Here is a 22,002-nt window from a genome sequence, read left to right on the forward strand (position 1 = left end):
CAGTAGTGAGTGGGGCTCGCATGGGCTGCCGAAGTGGGGTCCCAGGACCACCAGGGGGGTAGGTTAAAGCTGCTGACAGTGGGCATTCCTGAGGGGGATGCTCAGGACACTGATGATGTATGGGCAAACTGGGAGCTTAGAGCGCCATACAAGATACAAGCCTTGCATTTCCTGGGATGTGGTGGCTGGTGCATTAGCCAGATACACACCCTTCCACGCTGGAGCAGGCTGCACAGGCGCCAGTGGCAACCAACAGGGAAGGCTCCTCCTGCCTGCAGTCACTTCAGCTCTGAGCGTAGGAGTCAGCCAGGGACTTCCAAGTCCTCAGAGCCCACAGGGGCAAGAGCTATACTCTGGCCTTATGTTCAGCATTCACGAAAGCTGCTCTCCGCTGCTCTTTGACATTGAGAATGAAATGAAATTAGTTATTCATTTAATTTAACTTCACATTTGGTCTCAATTAAGCTTAAAATGTTCTTCCTTATAGATGCTCCAATAGCACTTGTAATTAAGGAGCTTAAGGAGAAGCTGTGTTGCTTACATGAGCCACTAGATGGTGACCCAATCCCATCATACAGCCCAGGGTGGGCTGTGGTTCCATCCTGCTTCCCAGAAGAGAGACAGGAGCAGGCGCCTTTTGACTTTTCAGACTTTCAACTTGCTTTCTTCTTCAGAGGGCAGGGGAAGAGGAATGGGTCTCTGGAGGTCTTCTCTTCGCCGGCTCACTGCTTACTAACTTTAAGCCTGTTTCGTCATCAGGAAAATGATGACATTACCTACCTCATAGGATTGGTATGAAGGGAGACAAACATCGTCATCACACTCCTGCCCTTGGAGAACTTGTCTAGTTAGGGGATAAGTAGGAAAATACACGGCGACAGTGGCTCCAGGTGAGAGCTACGCTGTTCATTAGTCCAGCCATGCAGGAACAGGGCTGGCAGGAGGGCGATTCCAGGGGCAACGGCAAGAGTCCTTCTTCCTTATGAAGGCAGAATTCTCAGGACTTGGATGATTCATTTGATAAGGTAGTGAGGGGTAGTGGAAGAGGGAGGAAGTTAACATGAATACTTATCCAACTCCTACGATGTTAGGCCTTAGAGACTGAAAACCAAACAAATGGCATTGGCTCCTACCGGCAGGTAAGTGTAGCGCTAGATACATGCAAAAGGCATTGTGGGAGCTCAGGGTCTGGCCTCAGAAATGAGGACTTAGGCTGTGGGTAGGGAGTTGGGAAAAATACCGAAGGTTGGCGGAACCCCAGCCCTGAGATCTGCCTGTCTGCACCCATCTCCCAGGTCCCAGGTTGCTGGCCCTGTTTGGGCAGCTCTGGGCACAGCCTGTTCACCAGAGGCCTGGTACCTGCCTTCTCCCTGGGTCTCAGCACTCACACGGGGCCAATGCAGGAGCATTACGTTAATTAGTTATTCATTTAATTTAACTTCACATTTGGTCTCAATTAAGCTTAAAATGTACTTCCTTATAGATGTTACAATAGCACTTGTAATTAAAAAGCAATAACTCTCTGCGTTTCTCCCTTAGAGATCCACTGGGAAGCTGGGCGAGTGTGTGTGGGGTGGCTTGGGGAGGAGGAGGAGGCAAGAGGCAAAGAAAAGAAAGGGAAAGAAGCTCTTGGTCGGTCCTAACACCATGAGGCCACAACTAAGACTGAGGCTGGCAGGAGGAACTCAACACGTCCTGGGTGTCTGAGTGGGGGTGGGAGAGTTGCTGTTGGGAATCCTGAGACGTAACAAAGGAGCAGACCTCCTACTGAAAGGTGTGGAGGTAGGGAGGGTGGCCGATGGGGGTGGAAGGAGGCCATGCTTAGAGTTACAGAAGGGGCCCTATATTCTGTGGTAGGTACAATGTGCCCCCACAAGATGTCCACATCCTAATTTCCAGAACCAGTGAATGTTACCTCACATGACAAATGAGATTTTTGCATATGTGATGAAGGCTCTTGAGATGGAAAGACTGATGGGTGGACCCAGCGGAATCAGGGCTCCGTGTGAATCAGAGGGAGGCAGGAGTGATGGGGATAGGCAGATGCCGCTCTGCTTATCTTGAAGACTGAGGAAGGGTCCACCAGCCAGGGGGACGGGGGTGGCCTCTAGAAGGTGGCAAAGGCAAGGAAAAGGGTTCTCCCGAGTCTCCAAAGCCTTTCCTTTACCCCCGAAACCCATTTCTGGTTTCTGACCTCTGGAGCGATAAATGTTAATTGTTCGAAACCAGTAAGTCTATGGCAATGTTACAACAGTAATAGGAAATTGATAATATTCCCAGTGTAAAACTGGGGTATGACCAGTTTAAAGGCAGGAAAATAACCACAAGCAAACAAAAGAAATCCCCAAAGCTTAAAACAAGTGAAGGGGCTGGCCCCGTAACAGTTAGGCACAGCGTAAGGGCTACTGTGTGACGACCTCACCCAAGAGTTTTCCGAGGGCAGGACTTGGACTAAATGCACAGACTGTATCATCCCCAGCATGATGTGATGAAAATGATTAAAAACACACTTTCTCATTCTGTCTGTGGCACTGAGCCTGATTTCGATCCCAGCTCTCATTTCTTTGGTGGCAGGAAACTGAGAAAAGGTCGGGGAAGCGGGGGTTGAAGGGGGGATAGGGACTCAGAATTTTTTTTTTTTTTTTTTTTTGCATAAACGGTCACCACCAATAATCTGCTAGAGACAGAGGTCAAGTAGAAAACAAAACAAAAATTCCTAGTGTGTGGCTTTGATTCTGCCACTGGCACCTCTGAAAACCAACCCAGTCTCAACCTTCCAGCTGAATGGTGCTTACAAGAGAGGTGGCCGTGTTCTTGAAACTTGAAAACCTAGTCTACTAGCAGCTCAGCTGTTTAGTAGCTCTGAGCAAGGGGAAAACCAAAGTCTAACAGCAGAGACCTGCCAGAAACACGGGGCTAACGCGTGAAGCTCTCTCTGAGGCCTGCGTGCCTGTTCACGCTTTCCCCCAGACTCCTGCACAATTCCTAAGGTTCTGGTTTTTCCACCAGGCTCAGCCGCTTTTCCTTGGTATTTCTATCAAGTGGATTTTCACTGCCTGCCCTTGCCCCTCCTTTTCCTTCGAGTTTATCTTATGGAGCGACACCCTATAACAGAAAGTAGTCAGGCTCTTAGACTCTAGAGCCAAACTGCCTGACTTCGGATCCTGACTCCTGTTTACCCCTACCACCCTGTGCCTGTTCCCCATCTGTGAAATGGGGATATGAAGAGTACCTACTTCATAGGGCCAATATGAGGAAGACATAGTACTGACAACACACTTAGAAAAATGCCTAGCATATGTTTGCTAAATGTAACAAAAATTGTTATTTTGACATGTGGAACCGTAGACTTATTTCCAAGTATTGGGATGGAAATAGAGATTAAAGGTTGAACTTTATGAACTATAAAATCTCTTCCAATCCTGAGTTCTTATGCTCCTATGAGGATAATCAACACTTTTCCAGATTCGTTTCCATACGGTTCTGATTCTCACATCTGGAAATTCATTTCTATGTAACAGCCAGATATTAAAGGTTTAAGCAAAGGAATGATGATTGAATGTTTGTTATTTCTACTAAAAATGATCATTAGAATCCTTTAATGAAACTTTTACCTTTTTGGGTATGTGTTAGGAAAATGTCAGGTAAAAATAACTAAGAAACACTATTAACCAATGTAAAAATAAGGAGTTACTTGAAAGCCAAAAGTGATCTTTAAACTATTTGAGAAATGAGATGTCAGGAATCCTGATGTCAAGTTGGAGCCCCACTTCTAATTAACTGTGAAACTTTTTAAATCCCTTGTCCTCTCTGCCTGTTTCTCATCTGTAAAATAATCACAGCAGGTTTCTTTACACATTGAGCAAAAAATAAACCAGAAACACTTCAACTGCAACAACCATGAAATAGAGTTGATACTAAAGTTTCTGTTAAATAACAGAACAAAAAATGGATTGCTTTATGTTAGAATAAAAACATTTAAAAATAAATTGGATGCCCTCCTTCCAGGATGGAGAGAGGAAGACAGTCTAGACACCTCACAGCCTAGTTCTCTGATGGGCTTACTCCACCAGGACTAGTGCTTTACACCCTACAGGCTACATGCTGAATGAACAGCAGGATGCGAGAATGAATGGCTGTGTACTCCCTAGTACCTGGACATTGCTATGGTAATTCTGATGCAGTTTTACATTAAATTTACATTGTACACAAAGAATGGTAGCTTTACTTCCATTTTTATAAGTGAAAAATTTAAGGAACTTATCAACAAATCACCCATTGTGATTTCCATTGTGGGGATAGGGTGGTGTCCTGCTAACTCAGCTTTTGTCAGGATACAATTTTAAGAAGCTAAGAAATCACCTATTTTCTTATATAGAAACCGAGATTTACTCTCCCTCTCCACCTTCTAAACAGTGGGGATCACCAGTCTACCACAGGATCCCCTCTGGGTAGGGAAGAGTGGAGGAGGGAACATGCTCTAAGGCCACTGATCGCAGAATGGTTCTGAACACTAAGATGACTTCTGTCTGTGTTTAAGGAATGACCTCTGAGCCCTGTCTCCAAGAAGGCCACGAGCATACAGGATACCATAACAGACATTGACTATAGGGTTATCCCATGCCAAACTCTCAGTGAAATTCATTTTGAGCCCTCTCAGCCTTCTACGTCTTATCCCAACCCCGTGGGGATTTTTTGCATAACTGCACTGAGTATGCAGGTAGAAAGAAATCTATCATTCATTTCACCACAGCTGGTAATTACAGACTCCAGGTCTGTAGACGGTAGGTCAAGTCAAGCTGAAATAAACTTTGCACAGAGTATTTCTTTTTTGCCTAAAGCCAATCTTTAACATATAAGCCTGTCACTTACATCAGGCCAAAAAAAAAAAAAAAAGAAAACAGTAGTATTAAGGATAGAATTTAGTTTCCAACCTTAATATACTTTCCTCCATCTAGATAGTCACCCAAAACCTCACAGTTATTATCCATTGATCTAATAGTTGAGTAACTTTTGGGGGGAATAAAAAAGGTGGATTCATGGTCAGGAACCTATAAGAGTTTTCCCGGAGTTACTTTTTTAGCAAGGCTCTCAGAAGAAGGCAACAATTGGCAGCTTGTGTTTGTTAGGAGCCAAGCTTCCACTTGGGCTACAGGGAGACTCACAGAGTAACACAATAGCATGAGGATCCCAGCTTGTCTCACTTCCCTCAAGACTTACGCATTCTTTTTTCTCTCCCTCAACCTGCTTAGAGGATGTTTCTTCTTTTCTTACCTGTGTGCCCTAGGCCAGATTAGGAAACTATTCCCTTTGAAGTTTTCTGTACAAAGCCTTATCTGCAAAGTTTTTACAAACTAAGTAGGATAAAGGAAATGGTTCGATGTAGGGATAACTATACCTGCCCCTCACCAGCCCATGACTCTCAATGGTTACCTGTTCTTTCTTCTTGGAATTTAGAGCTTAGTTGCCTCTGGGGTGGCAGGACTGGGTACCTTCTCTACCCTGAAAACAGGACTGAGGAAAGAAAGTGAAGGAACAGTGGCCTTAACCTACCTCAAGCTCTCAGAGTTCCACAAAGCCTCGTGTGTTTTCTTTCCGAGACAAGCCCTGGGGCCTGCCACACCTGGGTTTGCACACTGGCTGTCAGGTGAAGCTTGGGCAAGTCAGTTGATCTCTTTAAGCTTCCGGTTTTTCTACTTTAAAGTGGGGATGATAAAAATGAGACTGTTGTAAAAATTAAATAAATTAAACCTCAAAGGAATTAGTGTGCCACTGGCATAGAGCACGTACTCCATCAGTGATCTCTTTCCAACTTGTTTTCTTGGTTCTTAATTTTAAGCCAGAAGACTCTTTTTCAAATGGCTCTGGGAAGTCAGGATCAGACTTCCAAAGTGGAACCTGACCAGAGCCCCTCCATTTAATGCAAATTTCATTTGGTCTCGGAGATGAGATAAGTATAAAGATATCTAATGTTGAGAATATACCTTCCTCACTAGCTTTGGAGAAAGGGCTACAAAGATGAAAACAGAAGACACCCCAAAATGGACTCATGGTAATTAAATAAGGCACACAGAGCCCACTACATCATAGAAGAAAAAAACCTATAGATACATGGCAAGACCAAACAACAACAACAACAACAACAACAACAAAAGACAATATTTCCATACCTTTTCTCTAATCCCAAGGAAACCTAAAGATACTTGATTCAAAAGGCCACGGTCAAGAGTTCAAAGTGAAAGTCAGCCCTTTAGCTATTATTTATTGCTTTATTAGAGCAGAGGGAAGTGACACTCATTGCCTTTATAGAGCTCTGCAGAAATACATGCACAGAGTGGTCAATGACCAACATTTGAGTAAGTCTTCCAAATTATCACATTAAAATAACCTTTCGAATTTGAATGCCTCTCCTTTGCAAACGACCGCAACTTCATAATGAAGAATTTTATATATTATCAAAAAGAACCAGAAGCCCATGTGCTCCTTTCCCCAAAATCCACTCACTAAGGACTTGAGTGAAAATCCACTCTAAGCAGATCACTGTTACTATTTCCCTTTCAAAACAGTTGGAAATCCTAAGGTCCGGGTACTAAGAAGATAGCAATATCCTTCTTAAGCTGGTAAGAATCTAGCCCCACAGGGACAATTTGGCAATCCTGTTTCTGGAAGCCAGGACTCAGGAGATTTGTCTTCGTGATGGACGGACACTCCTCCAGTCTTACGGCAGGAGGGCTGTCAAGGCTCTGAATAGTGTCTTTCTGCTCATCGATGTCATCACAATGAAGGAGAGAACAGGTTTTCGTTTTCGCGAAGAGTGGTCAGTAGGAGCGCAGTGGTTTGGCATAGATGGGCTCCAAAACATGATGGATTAAAACCAAGAAGAGGCTTCCAAGGAAGATGGCGCTAAGAAAAGCCAGCAGGACATAGCGGCCAATGAAAAAGTCATCCACAATCTGGAGAAAGAAAACATCAAAATGAAATTACTACCAGTTAGGCACCCTGGCTGGGTTAATCTGAACTCTGTGATGAGTGGGCCAAGAGCTAGTTCATGAGTGTAACTTCCAGTAACATCCTGCCCTGAGTCTCCTCTGTACGTGGAGAAAAAAGAATCTTTTCCTCAACTCCCTGAGCAGAAGACACAGGTCAAGAAGGGATCAATGAGGTACAGGGAACAAATGGCTCAATTTAGGAGGTTGGTAGACACTTTGAAGTCCCTGGATGAATTATTTTATATTCTGAAATCCATTATCTGAAAGAGTTAATGAGAAGCTTTTGCTGGGTCCTAGAAAGGCACATTTTTGTTGTTGCTAAAACACATTTTATTACAGAGAATTTTAAACATACATAAAAATGCAATAGTATAATAAACTCCCATGTATCTAAGACCCAACCCCCAAAATCATCAATCCATTGCCATTTCAGGAGGGTTCATTTTCAAAATGAAAGGTGACTTAACTTTAAAGCTGTCAGCGGGAGAGTCCCTTGCCACAGGGCAGGGAAAATGGTAATTTACCTGAGATACTAAAACACTAAGAGGATAGGTAACTTGCCCCAAAGCAGACAATGGGCTGCCTGGCCTTACACTCGAGGCCCCAAAGATGTTGGTCTTTGCTGACAAAACCCTGTAATTGGTGTTGGCGCTACCCACTTGTTCACTGTCCCCTTCCAGAGACCCACTCTCCCCAGATCCAAATGGTGGTGCTTAAATTTGAGCAGGAAAAAGCAATTTAATCTACAGACCTAATGGAGCAACACCACCAACCAAGTGGCTGACTGACTTCACAGGTTTGAAATCCCAGTACCTAGGAGAGAATCCAAAACACCTGAAAGGCAATTATGGTAGACAGAATAACGGCCCAAAGATATCCACATCCTAATCCCCAGAAATTGTGAATAAGTTAGATTATATGTTAAAGGAGAATTAAGATTGCCAATCAGTTGCCCTTAAAAAAGGCGGGAATAACCTGGATTATCCAATCCAGGTGGACCCAATGTAATCACAAGGATTCTTCTAAGTTGAATAGGGAGGTGGAAGAGAGGGTCAGAGCAAGAGAGGTGAGGATGGAAGCGTCAGTGAGGTGTGATGTCACTGGCTCTGAAGATAGAGCAAGGGGGCTGTCAGCCAAGAAATACGAGCAGCCTCTAGAAGCTGGAAAGGATAAGGAAGTGGATTATCCAATAGAACCTCCAGAAAGGAATGCTGCCCTGCCAACCCCTTGGTTTTAGCCCAATGAGACTGATTTTGGACTCTAACCTACAGAACTGTAAGATAATACATCTGTGTTGTGAGCCATTAGTTCACACGATTTGTTACAGCAGCGATAGAAAACTAACACAGCGGCCATACGCAAAGCACCTCTCAGACCCAAGCCCTGGTGGGATCACCGAGATCCAAAGACACCTCAGCTGCTCCAGAGATTACCCCAACAGTCAACTTACAACAAAGGTCAGTTTGATAAAACAGCTCTAACATAACTTTGACCTTGGCTCCGGTACTGAACAAGTCTCTTGCGGGCCACATGTTTGCTCGTTCGACACGTTTCACTTTTTAATTAGCCAATTAGCAGGCCCTGGGTGCAGAAGGCCCAGGCCATGTATTATTGATACCGCATTGAGCCAGGCTGCTGCAAAGGCCAGCTCTCAAAACCTGAAAATTAGAACTCCAATTCTGTCGGCCATGCTGACAAAAGTATTTTGCTCAAACCCCATTCTTGCCTCCTGGGTCTGAAACTCATATGACAGAGAATAGAGGGATTGATTTCAAAAATGTGTTTGCTCTGTGCCCTTCTCCCAATGTTTATATCTGCAGCATCCAAAAATGTGGCAGCCTATATCACTCTCCCCCTTAAAAGACAAGGAAAGCGACCGGATTCAGTGGCTCACATCTGTAATCCCAGCACTTTGGGAGGCTGAGGCTGAGTGATCTGAGGTCAGTTCGAGACCAGCCTGGCCAACATGGTGAAACCCTATCTCTACTAAAAATAAAAAAATTAGCTGGGTGTGGTGGCACATGCCTATAATCACAGCTACTCAGGAGGCTGAGGCAGGAGAATTGCTTGAGCCCAGGAGACGGAGGTTGCAGTGTGCTGAGATCGTGCCACTGCATTCCAGCCTGGCTGACAGAGCGAGACTCTCTCTCAAAAAAAAAAAAAAAAAAAAAGATAAATGAGGTGGGAATTTGCCCCGGCTCACACACGTGGTACTCAGACCTCCAGAGTATTTTCCAAATACTGACAACAAACTGGCATCAATGGAAATAATTCCTTAATTGCGTGTGGTAAGTACTATTTCCCTTGGAGTTTAATTTCCTTCCTCTTGCCATAGTTAATCCTAGAGTGTCAATTTTAGTTCAAAAGTTACACGTATATTCTTGTATACTGTTGTCGTCTAGTGTCAAAATGCTAACCCATGAGCTCTCTGGGACTGCCCTGGATATTCTGTTGAGTTCTCAACGATGAAGATTTTGAAGACGGACCTCAGCTTGAATCCTTGTTCTGCCTCTTGCTATGTGGCCTTGGGCAAGTTACCTTAACCTCTGACAGACTCAGTGTTCTTACCTACAAAATGGGGATAATAATGGTACCTATGTCATACTACTTAGGGCTGTCCTGAGGTTTAAATGAGACAATGCAAACAAAGTGTTTGGCACAGGACCTGGCACACAGAAATCCCTTAAAGAATTTTAGCTATTTTCATGCCTATCACTTAAAACATCAAAATGAAGCTTAAGAGGAAAGCTGTGAGAAGGAGTAGTGGGACAGAAGAGGTCAATGCCATTGTCAAGATCCCATGGGTCTGAGACCAGCCAGGCATGGCAATGCCATGGTAAAGAACTCCAGAGAAGGACTCTGAGAGAGATGATAAAAATCCATTTAAAGACGTGGGTGCTGGCAGGTATGGTCCCAGGCACGAGGACCAAAGAACTCCCAGAAGACCGTTGGGAAGATTCTAGCACATGCAGTTGGAGAAGCATGTCCTCAGCACCCTCAGGGCACCACATCAGTTTCAGTCCAGGATCTGCGGTTAGGAGCCCAGGCTGCCAGGAATGGGAACCCTTCCACCTCGGGCGCAGGCCTGTGACTATCCTTATTTCATTTTCTTTTTTTTTCTGTCCGCATGGTACGATGTGGCTTTCCCACAGGCTGTTTTCAACTTGATGCAAACTGGAGATGAGACCAAATCAGGCAAATAACTGCCTGGTGGGCTTAGAGGTGGAATTCAGAGTAAGATTATTTTCCTGAGTGAAGGGGCAGGGAAACTTAAAACTCTCTCTGAACGTTCCCTACCATTGGTTGAACTTTACATTTCTGACATCTTGGGAAACCCGGTGTCAGAGAACATCGAGGGCAGGATGGACATACAGATGAAGAGAAACAAGAGTTACAGCTCAGGAGGCAAAACAAAACCAACAGCTTTACCTTAACTTCCACCTCCGGGGCTGGGAATTCACCAGCTCGTGGGAAAAGCAACAGAACTGACGTGATGATCACAGCACCGAAGAATAAAAAAATGACAGAGAACCTGGGGTCAAAAAGACATATATTAAAAGCACTGTTTACAGTTTTTTCTCTGATCAGTTAGGTCTGGAAAGACTCTTCCTTGGAGCCAATATTCTATGTTTCAGTCCCTTAACAATGTCCAGAGACCTGCTGTCAATAACCTCTTCATACCAAAGTCCTTCTTCCTAGACAGGCACCAGCTAGGTGCATTCCCGTTTATTCTTGGTAATTCCCAATTCCTAGGAACGGAAATGGGTAGTTTTTATTTTTACTTCTGCCCAAAGTCATAATCGAGAAAAACCAAAGCATCCCCTCTCCACCTCCACTTCTGTTGTTTTTAGAACAGAATACTTCAGAAAATTCTACAACTCTCTGCTTCATACTAACACTATCTTGGTGCAACTCTACAGTTTTTTCAGAGTCGGTTTATGGCCTAACCCTGTTCTGAAGGCAACGCGTGATATAGCAAGCAGGCCCAACTCATCACATGTTGCTTTAGTTTTCCTGGGTCCAGGGCTAGAGCCTCGGGGACCGGACCAAGCCTCTGCCATAAATCTGAACAATTCATAAACACACACACGTGCGACCTCCAGAAATTCAATCAGCAGTGAAAGCAGAATTTCCTGCCACAGTTAGAACTCAAGAACACCGCTTCCTTCTCCCATCTCGGCTTCCAAGCATAAATAACACAGTTCGTGCTTATAAAAAGAGGTTAAAATGCAACTCATTCAAACTGCCAGTAATTACAAAACTGATCTCTTAAATTCTAAATGTTTAATGAGCATCAGCGATTTTGCCTCTAATTGCTTTACCTGGGACTCCCAGCTGGAAAGAATGCCTTACCTCGCCGCCCCGGAGGCCCTGGACAGCAGCACACACAGCAGCAGCACTGACACCCACAGCAGGGCTAAGATGAACACGCCCGCACCGACTCCCAGCACAGTGCCAGCCATCCCGCGGGGAGGCAGCGGCGGCCCCCCGCCCTGCGCGCCGCACGATCAAGTGTCCTCTGTGCTCCAGCGCCGCCTTCCTGCCACACACTCCCATGAAGGCATTCAGACAAATACAGAAAGCCTAAACTCAGTACAGGGAATTTTCTGATGATCAGTGTGTTAGGAGGATTACTCAGTACAGGTCATTAATTTTCAGAAATGTCCAGGCCCAGAGTCCCTTAATGGAAACTGGAAATGTAGAAGCCAAAGCCTTTCTCTTTGGCGGGGACCGAGAGGCGTGTTTTCTGCTCTGCACTCAGAAGGTCTTTCTGAGGGTTTCCCTTCAAATTCGGTACCTGAGTTCTACTTTGACCTCTTCCCCCAGCCCACGGGAGAAAACGGAACCCTCTCTTGATACAAAACCCTAAGAACTGTTAGAAGACACCGGGGCATGGGAAGGAACTCCAGGGCCAAAGCAGAAGTTGGAGCTCTCAGGTGTGAGCTTTGACTCACCAGGCAATCGATCACAAGACAGTAAGTTCTCAGTCTATTGTCGAGTTCTTATTCAAGAGGACGAAAACTCTCAGTCCTTAAACAAGAGGAACAGCCATCACTATATTTGAACATTTATGTGTGCTAAGTGCCATGCAAACATATCTCATTCAATCCCAGCGTGAAGCTTCTGAGAAAAGTATGACTATAGCCATGTTACAGATGGGTGAAATATAAGCGCGATGGGGTACCTATTAGTTTCCTAATTAGCGGCTCAAAATAGAAATTTGTCTTCTCACAGTTCTAGAGGCCAGCAATCCAAAATAAAGGTGTCAGCAGGGCTGTACTCCCTCCAAAGGCTCTAGGGCAGGGGTCCCCAACCCCTGGGCCATGGACTGGCACTGGTCCATGGCCTTTTAGGAACTGGGCTGCACAGCAGGAGGTGAGCAGCAGGCAAGCCAGCATTACTGCCTAAGCTTCGTCTCCTGTCATATCAGTGGCGGCATTAGGTTCTCATAGGAGGACGAACCCTATTGTGAACTTCATGTGCGAAGCATCTAGGTTGCAGATTCCTTAGGAGAATCTAATGCCTGAAGATCTGAGGTGGAACAGTTTCATCCTGAAACCATCGCCCTGCATCCGCCTGTGGAAAAACTGTCTTCCATGGAACCAGTCCCTGGTGCCAAAAAGATTGGGGATGGCTGCTCTAGGGGAGAATCCTTCCCTGCCTCTTCCAACTTCTGGTAGCTCCAGGTACCGTTCATTGGCTTTTAACTCACAACACCAGTCTCTGCCTCCATCTTCCCATGGCATTCTGCTGTGTCTGTCTTCACCTTTTCTGGCTCCTGTAAGGGTACTTGTCATTGGATTTAGGGTCTGTACAAATAATCTAGTATTATCTTGAGATGCTTAACTTAATTAAATCTGCAAAGACCCTTTTGTCAAACGAGGTCACAGTCACAGATTCCAGGGGTGAGGATGTAGACATATATTTTTGGGGAGCACCATTCGACTCACAGCAGAGGAACAGCACACCGCACTGCCCCCCCTGGCTTTCCTTTTCAGCATCGGAGACAAGTCTTAAGCAAACACACTCCTCAAGGTTGCTGGTTTTCTTTACCCTCATGGCTTAAATACCACGAAAACAGTAGCTATGAGAAGTTATAAAGTTATGGGAAAGGAGGGTCTAAGTATGAACTGCTAAAAAAATACATTTATTGAATCAACATTTATGATGTGCCTGCCATGTAAAGCACTGCGCTATAAGCTGGGGATGCCAAAGGTGAATAAGGTATCTTCTGACAGAAGCTCAAGGTCTATTGGAGAACACTGTCCTGAAAACAAGTGTCCATATTACATTCTGAGTGATGGTAAAAGCGAAGTGCAGTGGGAACGGCAATAGTGAGAGGGGCTTTACAAAGGAAGTACTCCGCACAGGCACGTTTAAGAAAGAATCAGAGTGAGGGGAGATGGGACCTGGGGCCCACCTGCATGCCTAACTTCTCTGGGGAGCAGTCTGCCCCCATTAGGGCCACATGGGCACCATCTCAGTCACTCTAACACGCCCAGGGTTTCCCCATCTCTGGGTCTTTGTACTTGCTGTTTCCAATGCCTGGAACTAACTCTCAACCCGAAGCACGCCTGCTACTATTTGTAGGACTGGCTTTCCTCAGCCTTCTGATTTCTGCTTAAATGTCACTCCTCAGTGAGGTGTTCCCTGAGTGTCTTCTCTAAAGTAACCCTCAAACACTGACTCTCCATCACTCTATTTCCTTCAGAGCACTTTTCACAGAACTAGTTAATATTTTCATTTATTTGTTTACAAGTTTATTTTCTCTCTCTCCAACTAGAATAGTAAACTCCACGAAGGCAGAGACCTGGTATCTTTCTCACTGTGGTAACCCCAGTTCTTAGCACAGAGATTATACACGACAAGTATCTGTGGGAGGAATAAATGACACAGTGCTAACAAGTCCACAAACATCAGGTGAGGGAGTGAAAGGATCATACGGAGTTTTAGAAAGATGACTGTAACATCTGGTCAATATGCTGGACGGAAGTTAACAAGGGAAGTGCCTCATACAACAGCAAACACAGAAATGTTCAGTAAAATGGAACAAGAAGAATTTAGTACACAGCAGAGCTTGAAAACAATAAAGAAAAATCATTAAGTGCTATAAAAAAAAATGTAACTCAAGGCCTGAGCTGAGCCTAAAAGTCTATGGGGGTACTGTTGCCTGATACAGACCTTCAGGGTGATTCTCTTCAAGGCAGATAAGGTCTCAAGCCCACAATGGCAAAGAACTCGCAATGGGAACAAGGCAGAAAGCTGGGCCCTCACAGGGCTGACCAGCTCTTGAAATAGGGTCTAAAAAATTTGCTACTGACTTAGCTGGAGGAAAGCTGGCTGAGTGCTTCAGGCCACAGGTCAAAAAACAACAGCCCAAGAGAAATCTGATTCCCCACCCCACATCATATCCATGTGTGAGATTCAATACTACCAGTGTGATACGGGAATCCCAAATAGAAAGATTAACATGAAAACTAGACTAAAAGTGAGAACCCACTGGATCCCAGCAGAGACAAAACTAAACCCACAGGCTGGCATGTAAGACTCCCTCAAGAGTAAGTGTAAAATAAAGATGTTTTCAGACATACAAAGGGTGAAATGTAGTTCATCTCTCATGGATCCTCAGTGGAAGAGCTACTCAGAGACATATTTCAGCAAGAAGGAAAATGAACCAAGAAAGGAGGTATGAGATGTAGGAAGATTGGTGAGAAAAATACTAAGAAATATTGACAGTAAAGAGTTCTGTAATAATGACAATTTTTGAGGGGTTAAAAGTCAGAAAGAACTAAATATTACTCAACAGTTATTTGGTAGATGGAAAAGGATAGTTCAAAGTTAAAGCATTCTACAGTTATTTTGTTTTGGAGGAGGTATATGTTTTTTAAGCTAAGTATACAAGTTTAAAAAAACATAGGTAAACAGCAAGCAACAGAAATAGAAAAAATAGCTCTATACTAGTAAAGTGAAAAAAAAGTAAAGAAAACAGAAAGTGGGGCAAGGGTCAGTGGTAGTGAGGTAGGTGGCAGAACAAAGAATAAGCAAGGAAAATGGAAAATACAAAATAAGATTGTAAAAATGAGCCCAAATACAGCAGTAATCGTAGTACAAGGAAACATTATATTTGGCTACTAAAAGAAATTCTCTTAGATTTTTCTTTTTAAAAATAGCTGTGTACAAAAGTTCTACAGAAAGTATAATGAGAGGCTGAAAATAAAGAGATTGAGAAAGACATGCAAAGCAAATATTAACAAGACAAAAACCAGGGAAGGAGGGAATAGGGAGATCATCAATGAGTATAGAGTTTCAGTTTTGCAAGATGAAAACGTTCTGGAGCTCTGTTTCACAACACCGTGAATATACTTAACACTGCTGATCTGTACTCTTAAAAATGGTTAAGACAGGAAATTTTATGTTTTTTTGTTTTTGTTTTAAGCCACAGTTGAAAAAAAAAACAAGCGAAACAAAATAAAAGCTACTGAAGTAATATTAGTACCAAGCAAAATAGATGTAAAGCTCTGAAAAATAATAAGAACAGTCACAAAAGGAACAATTCAGTAAAAAGATACAACTTGAAACAAATGTGAACCTAACAACAAAACCTCCAAATATATAAAGCCAAAACTGACAGAAGTACTATAATAAATGGATAAAACCACTAATTTAGTGAGAGATTTTAAATATGTCTCAGAAACTGATAGATCAAGCAGATAAAAAAGAATAAACACTTGAGAAAGAGGATACCTGAATGAGAATAAATATGTAAAAAGGTGCTCAACTTCATTAGTCATCCAGAAATTGCAAATGAAAACCAAATTCAGTAGCTTCATATACCCACCAGAATGGCTAACATGAAACGACAGACAACACCAAGTGTTGACAAAGATGTGGAGTAACTGGAACCTTCATATACGGCTGGCAAGGGCCGTAATTTGTTAACCACTGCTTTGGAGACTATTGGAAGTATCTAATAAAGCTAAATATAAATGCACCCTACATCCAGCTCTTCTATTCTTAGATGTATTCCCAACAGAAATGCACACCTAAGTTCAAAACAAAGATTGCAGCCCTACCTGAAATAGCTAAAACATTAAACAATCCAAATATCTACCAATAGAGTGGATATAGTACTCTACAATCCATTCATACAGTATATAAAGCATTATGTAGTATAAAGCAATGAGAATAGTATAAAGCAATGAGAAAGAACACACTATAACTATACTCAACAATGTGGATGAATTTCACAAATATTGAATGAAAAAAAAGCTAGAGGCTAAAGAGTTCATAGTATATGATTCCATTTATATAATGTTCAAAAACAGGTCAAACTAATTTTAGGCGCTAGAGGTCAGGGGTTTGGTTGGCTTGTGAAACATAGTGACTGTAGGGGGTTCAATGAGATGCTGATAAAATTCTGTTTCTTGATCTGGGTTTTGGTTACCTGGCTTTATTCATACGGTGATGTTGTATCTAACCATGCACTTAGGATTTATATACTTTTCTGTATGTGTATTACCCTTCACTAAAATGTTTACTTTACAGAAAGAATATCAAGAGATGTGTCAGCCAAGTGTAGTATACGGACCCTTATTTGGTCCTGATTCAAACAAAGCATTGCAAAAACCTTTTATGAAATGATTGGGGAAATCTGAAGAATATCCAGATAATTGATAGTATTAGGAAATTACTGTTTGTATTTTCAGTGAAAAAACATTATTGAAAAATATGCTATTATTATGTTGTTAAAAGAGTATGATAAAGATATATGCATACACACATGTAGCACATTACAGATAACAGAAAAGGGTTTCTGGGAGCTTTCTATTATCTGAGTGAGAGGAGGTGAAGGGGCTGGCATAAAACACGACTGGTCATGAGCTAGTTGTTGAAGCTGGGTAATGAGTATGTAGATGTTTGCTATCCTGGAATTTTCTATACATCTGAATATATTTGAAACTTTCATAACAAAAAGATGTGGATATGTATATGTATATCTGTATAAATATGACTATAACAAAAGATGTATATGTATATCTGTATAAATATGACTATAACAAAAGATGAGTAAGATTTGTATAGCTAAAATTATAAAACTTTATTCAAAGACAAAAAAAAAAAAGAGAGAGAGAGAGACCTGATTAGAGAAATAAAGCAGACCTGAACAGTAAAGACCTGGGTAGAGAAATAAAGCAGACCTGAACAGAGAAATAACCTGTGTTCCTGGATGGGATGGTTCAATTAAAAAATCTCAATTTTCCTTAACCTATAAATTCAATGCAATTCTAACCAACGTCTAAAAACAATTTTTTGTGGAACTTGAAAACAGATCCTAAATTCATATGGAAGAGCAAAAACCCAAGAATAGCCAAAACAATTTTGAGAACTAGGATGGCAACTTGCCTTTCTTGTTACCAACTGCCGCAAGACACATTAAAAAACCAAAGTAATTAAAACAGTGTGATAGTGGCACAAAGACACATGGCCCAGTGGTATAAAATCAAGAACCCAGAAACAGATCCGTGCATTTGTGAGAACTTCCTATAAGCACAGAGCTGGCTTTATGATTCAGTGGGTAAAGAACTTCATAGATAGTGCTGGGACAAATGATTCTCCAATAGGAAAATAATAAAACTAGATCTCTGTATGATATACAGAAGTCGATTTTAAATGGAAAGTAATTTGTAATGAAATAGCATATGTTTAAATATACAAATGTTCAGGCTGACTACACTAGAATACATAATGAAGTACAGTAGTCAGATGCTTGCACCTAAACTTAGAATCACCACAAACGCAAAAGCTTCAAATGCAGACTATGCAGGTGTGTTGTTCTGGCAACTCAAATACCACGAGCTGTGCTGCCTTCAGTTATGTGATTTGCTAGAGTGATGAACAACTCTTGTTAAAGTTCCAAACCACAAATAAGTATAATTTTCCTCTGATTTACATTAGAGCTGCATTCCTGGAAATTTTACTATATTAAACTGTGCCAAAAAATACATTATGTTTATACAAAAACTGGAGTTTGGCTCTAGACTCAGATAATTATAAATGAGTATCCTGTGGGATACTCAAAAGTTGCACAGGATACAGGACAATTCTTCGTTGTGAGGACTGTCCCATACATTACAGAACATCCAGTATCCCTCATTCCTGATCTGTAAACCCCAGTAGTGCCTCCAATCAAAGAGTAACAAAATACATCTTCACAAATTCCAAAACACCCTAAAACAGGCAGCAACATCTCTTTGGGGAACCACTGTTCTAGAAAGTTCTTGCATAAAGAGACATGTACAAGGTGTTTATTGCAGCTTTGTTTACAATAGCAAAACATCAGGAAAAAATTTAAATGTCTATCAATCAGGGAACAGATACAATATTATATATTCATAATGAATATTTAAAACGAAATTGATCTGTATGTATTGATGTGAATATATCAAAAAAACAATGTTGAGTGACAAAAACAAGTTGCAAAATGGAACCCACAGTATGATACTACTTGTATTTTTTAAATTAAATACAATTTAAGCAGTAATATGTATTGTTTCTGACGTACATATATACGGCAAAAGTATAAAAACATGGGCATAAATGATGTATGACAATTTCAAAAGACTGTTTGCCTCTGGAGAGGGAGGAAGGAAAGGGAATGGTGTTGGGAGTGGAAATAAAAGGGATCTGAACTAAATCTGTGATGTTTTATTTCTTTAAAATAAAAAACTTGAACGGGTGTGCCAAAATGTTAATATTTATTAATCTGATTGGTGAAACATAGATATTATACTACCCAATGTACTATTTTCTGTTTTTAAATTTTTTGTGATAATTTTTAATTTTTAAAAAGGTAATGGGCAGCAGAATGCATATGAATTGGGTGATCAGTTAAGAAACGCAATTCTCCAGATAAGAGATGAGGGTCTGAACTCCAGTCTTAGCTGTGTCAAGGGAGAAGGTGTTAGAAATGACACAAGTTTCTAGCTTAGTTGTCTGACCTGATGGTACTGCCCTTAAGAAAACAACTATTTAAATTTAATTTGTGCTATTCTGGATATTACACAAATAACCTAGAAGACTTGGATCAACTCTAACAGTTAGAATAGAGGGCAAATGGTAGTTGAAGCTGGCTGGCACCATTAGAAATGTTGCCCTTCAATCCCCCTTAGTAGCTTAAGAGTTCATGAGACATTGGTTTACATATGGTATGGCTTTAAAGTAAATAAGATAAATATTCCCAAGCTCTTTTAAGAATGGAGCTCACAACTTTATAAGCAAACTATACATTTTCTTACAAAGCATAGAAAAGAAGAGCTGGGTATAGTATAGAGTGCTGCTATAGGGGAAGAGAGAACATCTAGTCATTTTCATCTTATTTCAATGTGATAATATCTGTGATAATTTCCCATATTAGAATGGCTAAATTATTGTTATTGAGTACAATACAATAAAATATTAAAACGGAAGTGTTTTTATTTACTGTTCACGCCATCAGTAAACCTTCTTTGAGAAGTGATGGCTTGGCCAACCTGATTTCAAGGGTAATTAAAGCAGGTAGATTGGAGTGGAAAAAAATAATTTAAATTTGAACCGTTCAGCAGCTGACAAGAGCAACTACAAGGCCAATGTTTTCCTTCTGTGCTCAATGCTGTGAGGTTTTTCTCTGGAAAGAGTTTGTTCAAAACCTTTTAGATGTGTGTGTTCATTTAACGATTGTTTCTACATACCCTTTCATCCAGCTGTCAGAGAAAATAGGAATAAATTGACTGATCCCTGCACAGGTAACCTAATGGATTAAAAACACAGTACTCATCACCAGGCTGATCATCATGAGTGAGAATACTAACGGCCACTATAAGATGACTTACTACCTAAGACAAATGTGGATTCCTCAGAGGGTAATGTGGCCTAAGTGCTGCTGCTGGTGGGAGATATCTCACCCATCCCCCGATTTTCACACTGACTCAAGCCCTTGAAAGCAACAGAAAACAGTGGGTTACAGGAGTGAAGTGCTCTTCTGGAACAGTTCTTTCCACTTTGCTTTATAGCTGTTTTCCAACCCTTCAAAAATAACTGGGCGGTTCCTTTCACACTTTTATGTATCTACTTTAAATACTTCACTATCTTTTGAATTTTAAAATATTAGAATAACGCCTCTACCTTTGTAATGAGATAAAATGCAAGCCTGGGAAAAAAATCAGTTGCCAAGCTCCCAAAATGCCACCGATGTAGCATCTGCTCTTAACACGTTGATAGAAAAGGAGGATCAGTAAACCTAGGTCTCGTCCTTGCATCTCTCTCCTGGACGGTGTTGTGGGTTGGAACGGCTGCAGAGCCTCGGTCTCTCCGCTCTCTGCATCTCACAGCACTGCAGCCTGGGAACACTCTACTGGAACTCTAAGCTTCTCCCCAACTCTGTTGCAGATTCAAACTGGCGACAGGAAAACGATACCCCCCATGTCTCGTCTTCAGAATGTTCACCTGGCCACCTCCCAGTAGCTGGAGAGGGATTAAGGTCTTGATCATAAGAGATCTGAATCAGGCACTGACACTTTCTTTTCTTAAGAGTATGAAACACAGAACAGCCCTTCCTTCTCTGCCTCACATTAAGTATTTATTAGCCGGGCCTTGGGGCCAGATCAGCTGTAAGGGCGGTCTGCGAGGTCCGTGCACCGCCGTCCGCCCACGCCTTCTTCCAACCACCTCAGCCCGACCCGCCACTTTTCTCCCTTCTCCGCAGCCGCCCTGCTTTCCTCACCTCTGCCCGCCTCACCTGGATCCCACTGTCCACCCAGGCAGTACTCACACCTCAGATTCCGGCCGGTTCCAGCCCACCGGGCTCCAGTTTACTTAGGGCGAATCACAAGTGGGCTTTCATTCAGGTGATTTAACATTCACTAATCAGCGTCGCTCTCTCAACGCCCAACTTCTTCCTTATTAGCTTACGCCTAGCGCGGCTCCCGGCAACGCCGAGCGCGGTGGGTTGGCTCTTCACCCTTTGTTACGCCCTCCGATTGGTCGGTGCCTGTCGGCCCTTGGCCCGACCTCAGTTCGGTTGGGTAGCAGCGGTCCGAGCTGCACGCCACACCCCCCCCATGTCAATCACATAATCTCTCCGTAACTCGTTGGGCCATTGGTCAGTCTAGCCCGAGGGCGGGTTGTTGGGCGGAAGAGAGAGGCTTCTTCCGGCCCACTCGCTGTCACCATAGAGATTGCGCATCCAGGCAGCGAAGCGGCGGGGCTGGGAGGCTCAGATCTCAAACTCCGGAGAGCTGCACAGTTGTCTAGACGTAAGTGCGTTTTCTGGGGTCTGATGAACATCTCACTCCCCAACCCACTGGCTCGAGTGGGGCGCAAGATGTGGGGGACAAGTCAGCTTAGGCCCGGTCATTAGGTGCCCCAACAACCCTCCTGGAGGGAACTGAGGACGAAGTACCAGTTATAATAACAGCACGCTTCATTTATCTTTATCTCGCCTTATTTTATTTGGCATTTAATTCTTCCATTAGCCTTGCGAAGCAGACTAAGGCAAGGATCATTCTACCCACGGGACAGACTGGGGAAGCGGCCCTGGGTCCATCAAGTAAACCCTCTGCCGCCAGGCTGCTGGAACTGGAGTTGGCCCACGCTATTGGCAGACTGCTGTTACCTTACTGCCAACTAAAGCTTGCCATGACTTTGCTTTGAGGCTATGGCCTGTTAGACCAAAAGATGCATCAATCAGGACAACCAAAGGAAGTAGGACAGACAGGCTACGTGCTCCACCACTGAATCAAGAAGGGAAAACAAAAATCAATACCAAATTGGAGAGTTGCACCGTTTGAACCTTTGACCCTAAACAAAATTCAGAAATACCATGAAGCAAACTATTCAATCTTAGAGCACTGCATCTCTGATTGAAGGAATTCTCCTGAATCACAGCTTTATGAACCAAAAAGAAGAAGATGCTTGAATTTCATCAACTGCACGTCTCAAATTTATTCTACTTTCAAGGCTTCATTTGCAGTCATAT

At 42.7% G+C, this 22,002-nt stretch overlaps 3 protein-coding genes across 17 annotated transcripts in view; 1 reads left to right on the top strand and 2 right to left on the bottom strand.

Moving 5' to 3' along the window:
• Positions 1-22,002, bottom strand: part of HEPACAM (hepatic and glial cell adhesion molecule) — a 543,784-nt gene that overhangs the window by 178,619 nt on the left and 343,163 nt on the right. The window lies entirely within an intron of this gene.
• TMEM218 (transmembrane protein 218) lies at positions 6,256-20,951 on the bottom strand. Of its 14 annotated transcripts, none has more exons than XM_050755746.1 (6): positions 20,797-20,951; positions 20,151-20,489; positions 11,945-12,020; positions 11,343-11,529; positions 10,419-10,521; positions 6,256-6,953 (listed from the first exon to the last, which is right to left on the bottom strand). In XM_050755746.1, exons 4-6 carry the CDS (start codon positions 11,450-11,452, stop codon positions 6,819-6,821), a joined length of 348 nt encoding a protein of 115 aa, XP_050611703.1. In that variant the 5' UTR covers positions 11,453-11,529; positions 11,945-12,020; positions 20,151-20,489; positions 20,797-20,951; the 3' UTR covers positions 6,256-6,818. The 14 variants fall into 14 exon arrangements, with proteins under 14 accessions (XP_050611703.1, XP_050611698.1, XP_050611709.1 ...); XM_050755741.1 differs by lacking the exon at positions 20,151-20,489 and adding an exon at positions 19,718-19,776 and having other exon boundaries at positions 11,343-11,539; positions 20,764-20,951; XM_050755752.1 differs by lacking the exons at positions 20,151-20,489; positions 20,797-20,951 and adding exons at positions 10,661-10,738; positions 14,172-14,718 and having other exon boundaries at positions 11,343-11,539.
• PKNOX2 (PBX/knotted 1 homeobox 2) overlaps positions 21,097-22,002 on the top strand; it is a 329,979-nt gene continuing 329,073 nt past the window's right edge. For both annotated transcript variants that reach the window (XM_050755704.1, XM_050755705.1), the window contains exon 1: positions 21,097-21,280. The gene's annotated coding sequence lies outside the window, so the exon portion shown is untranslated. The remainder of the gene's footprint in view (positions 21,281-22,002) is intronic.

The sequence above is a fragment of the Macaca thibetana genome, chromosome 14, assembly GCF_024542745.1.
Source record: "Macaca thibetana thibetana isolate TM-01 chromosome 14, ASM2454274v1, whole genome shotgun sequence".
Taxonomy (NCBI): Eukaryota; Metazoa; Chordata; class Mammalia; order Primates; family Cercopithecidae; genus Macaca; species Macaca thibetana.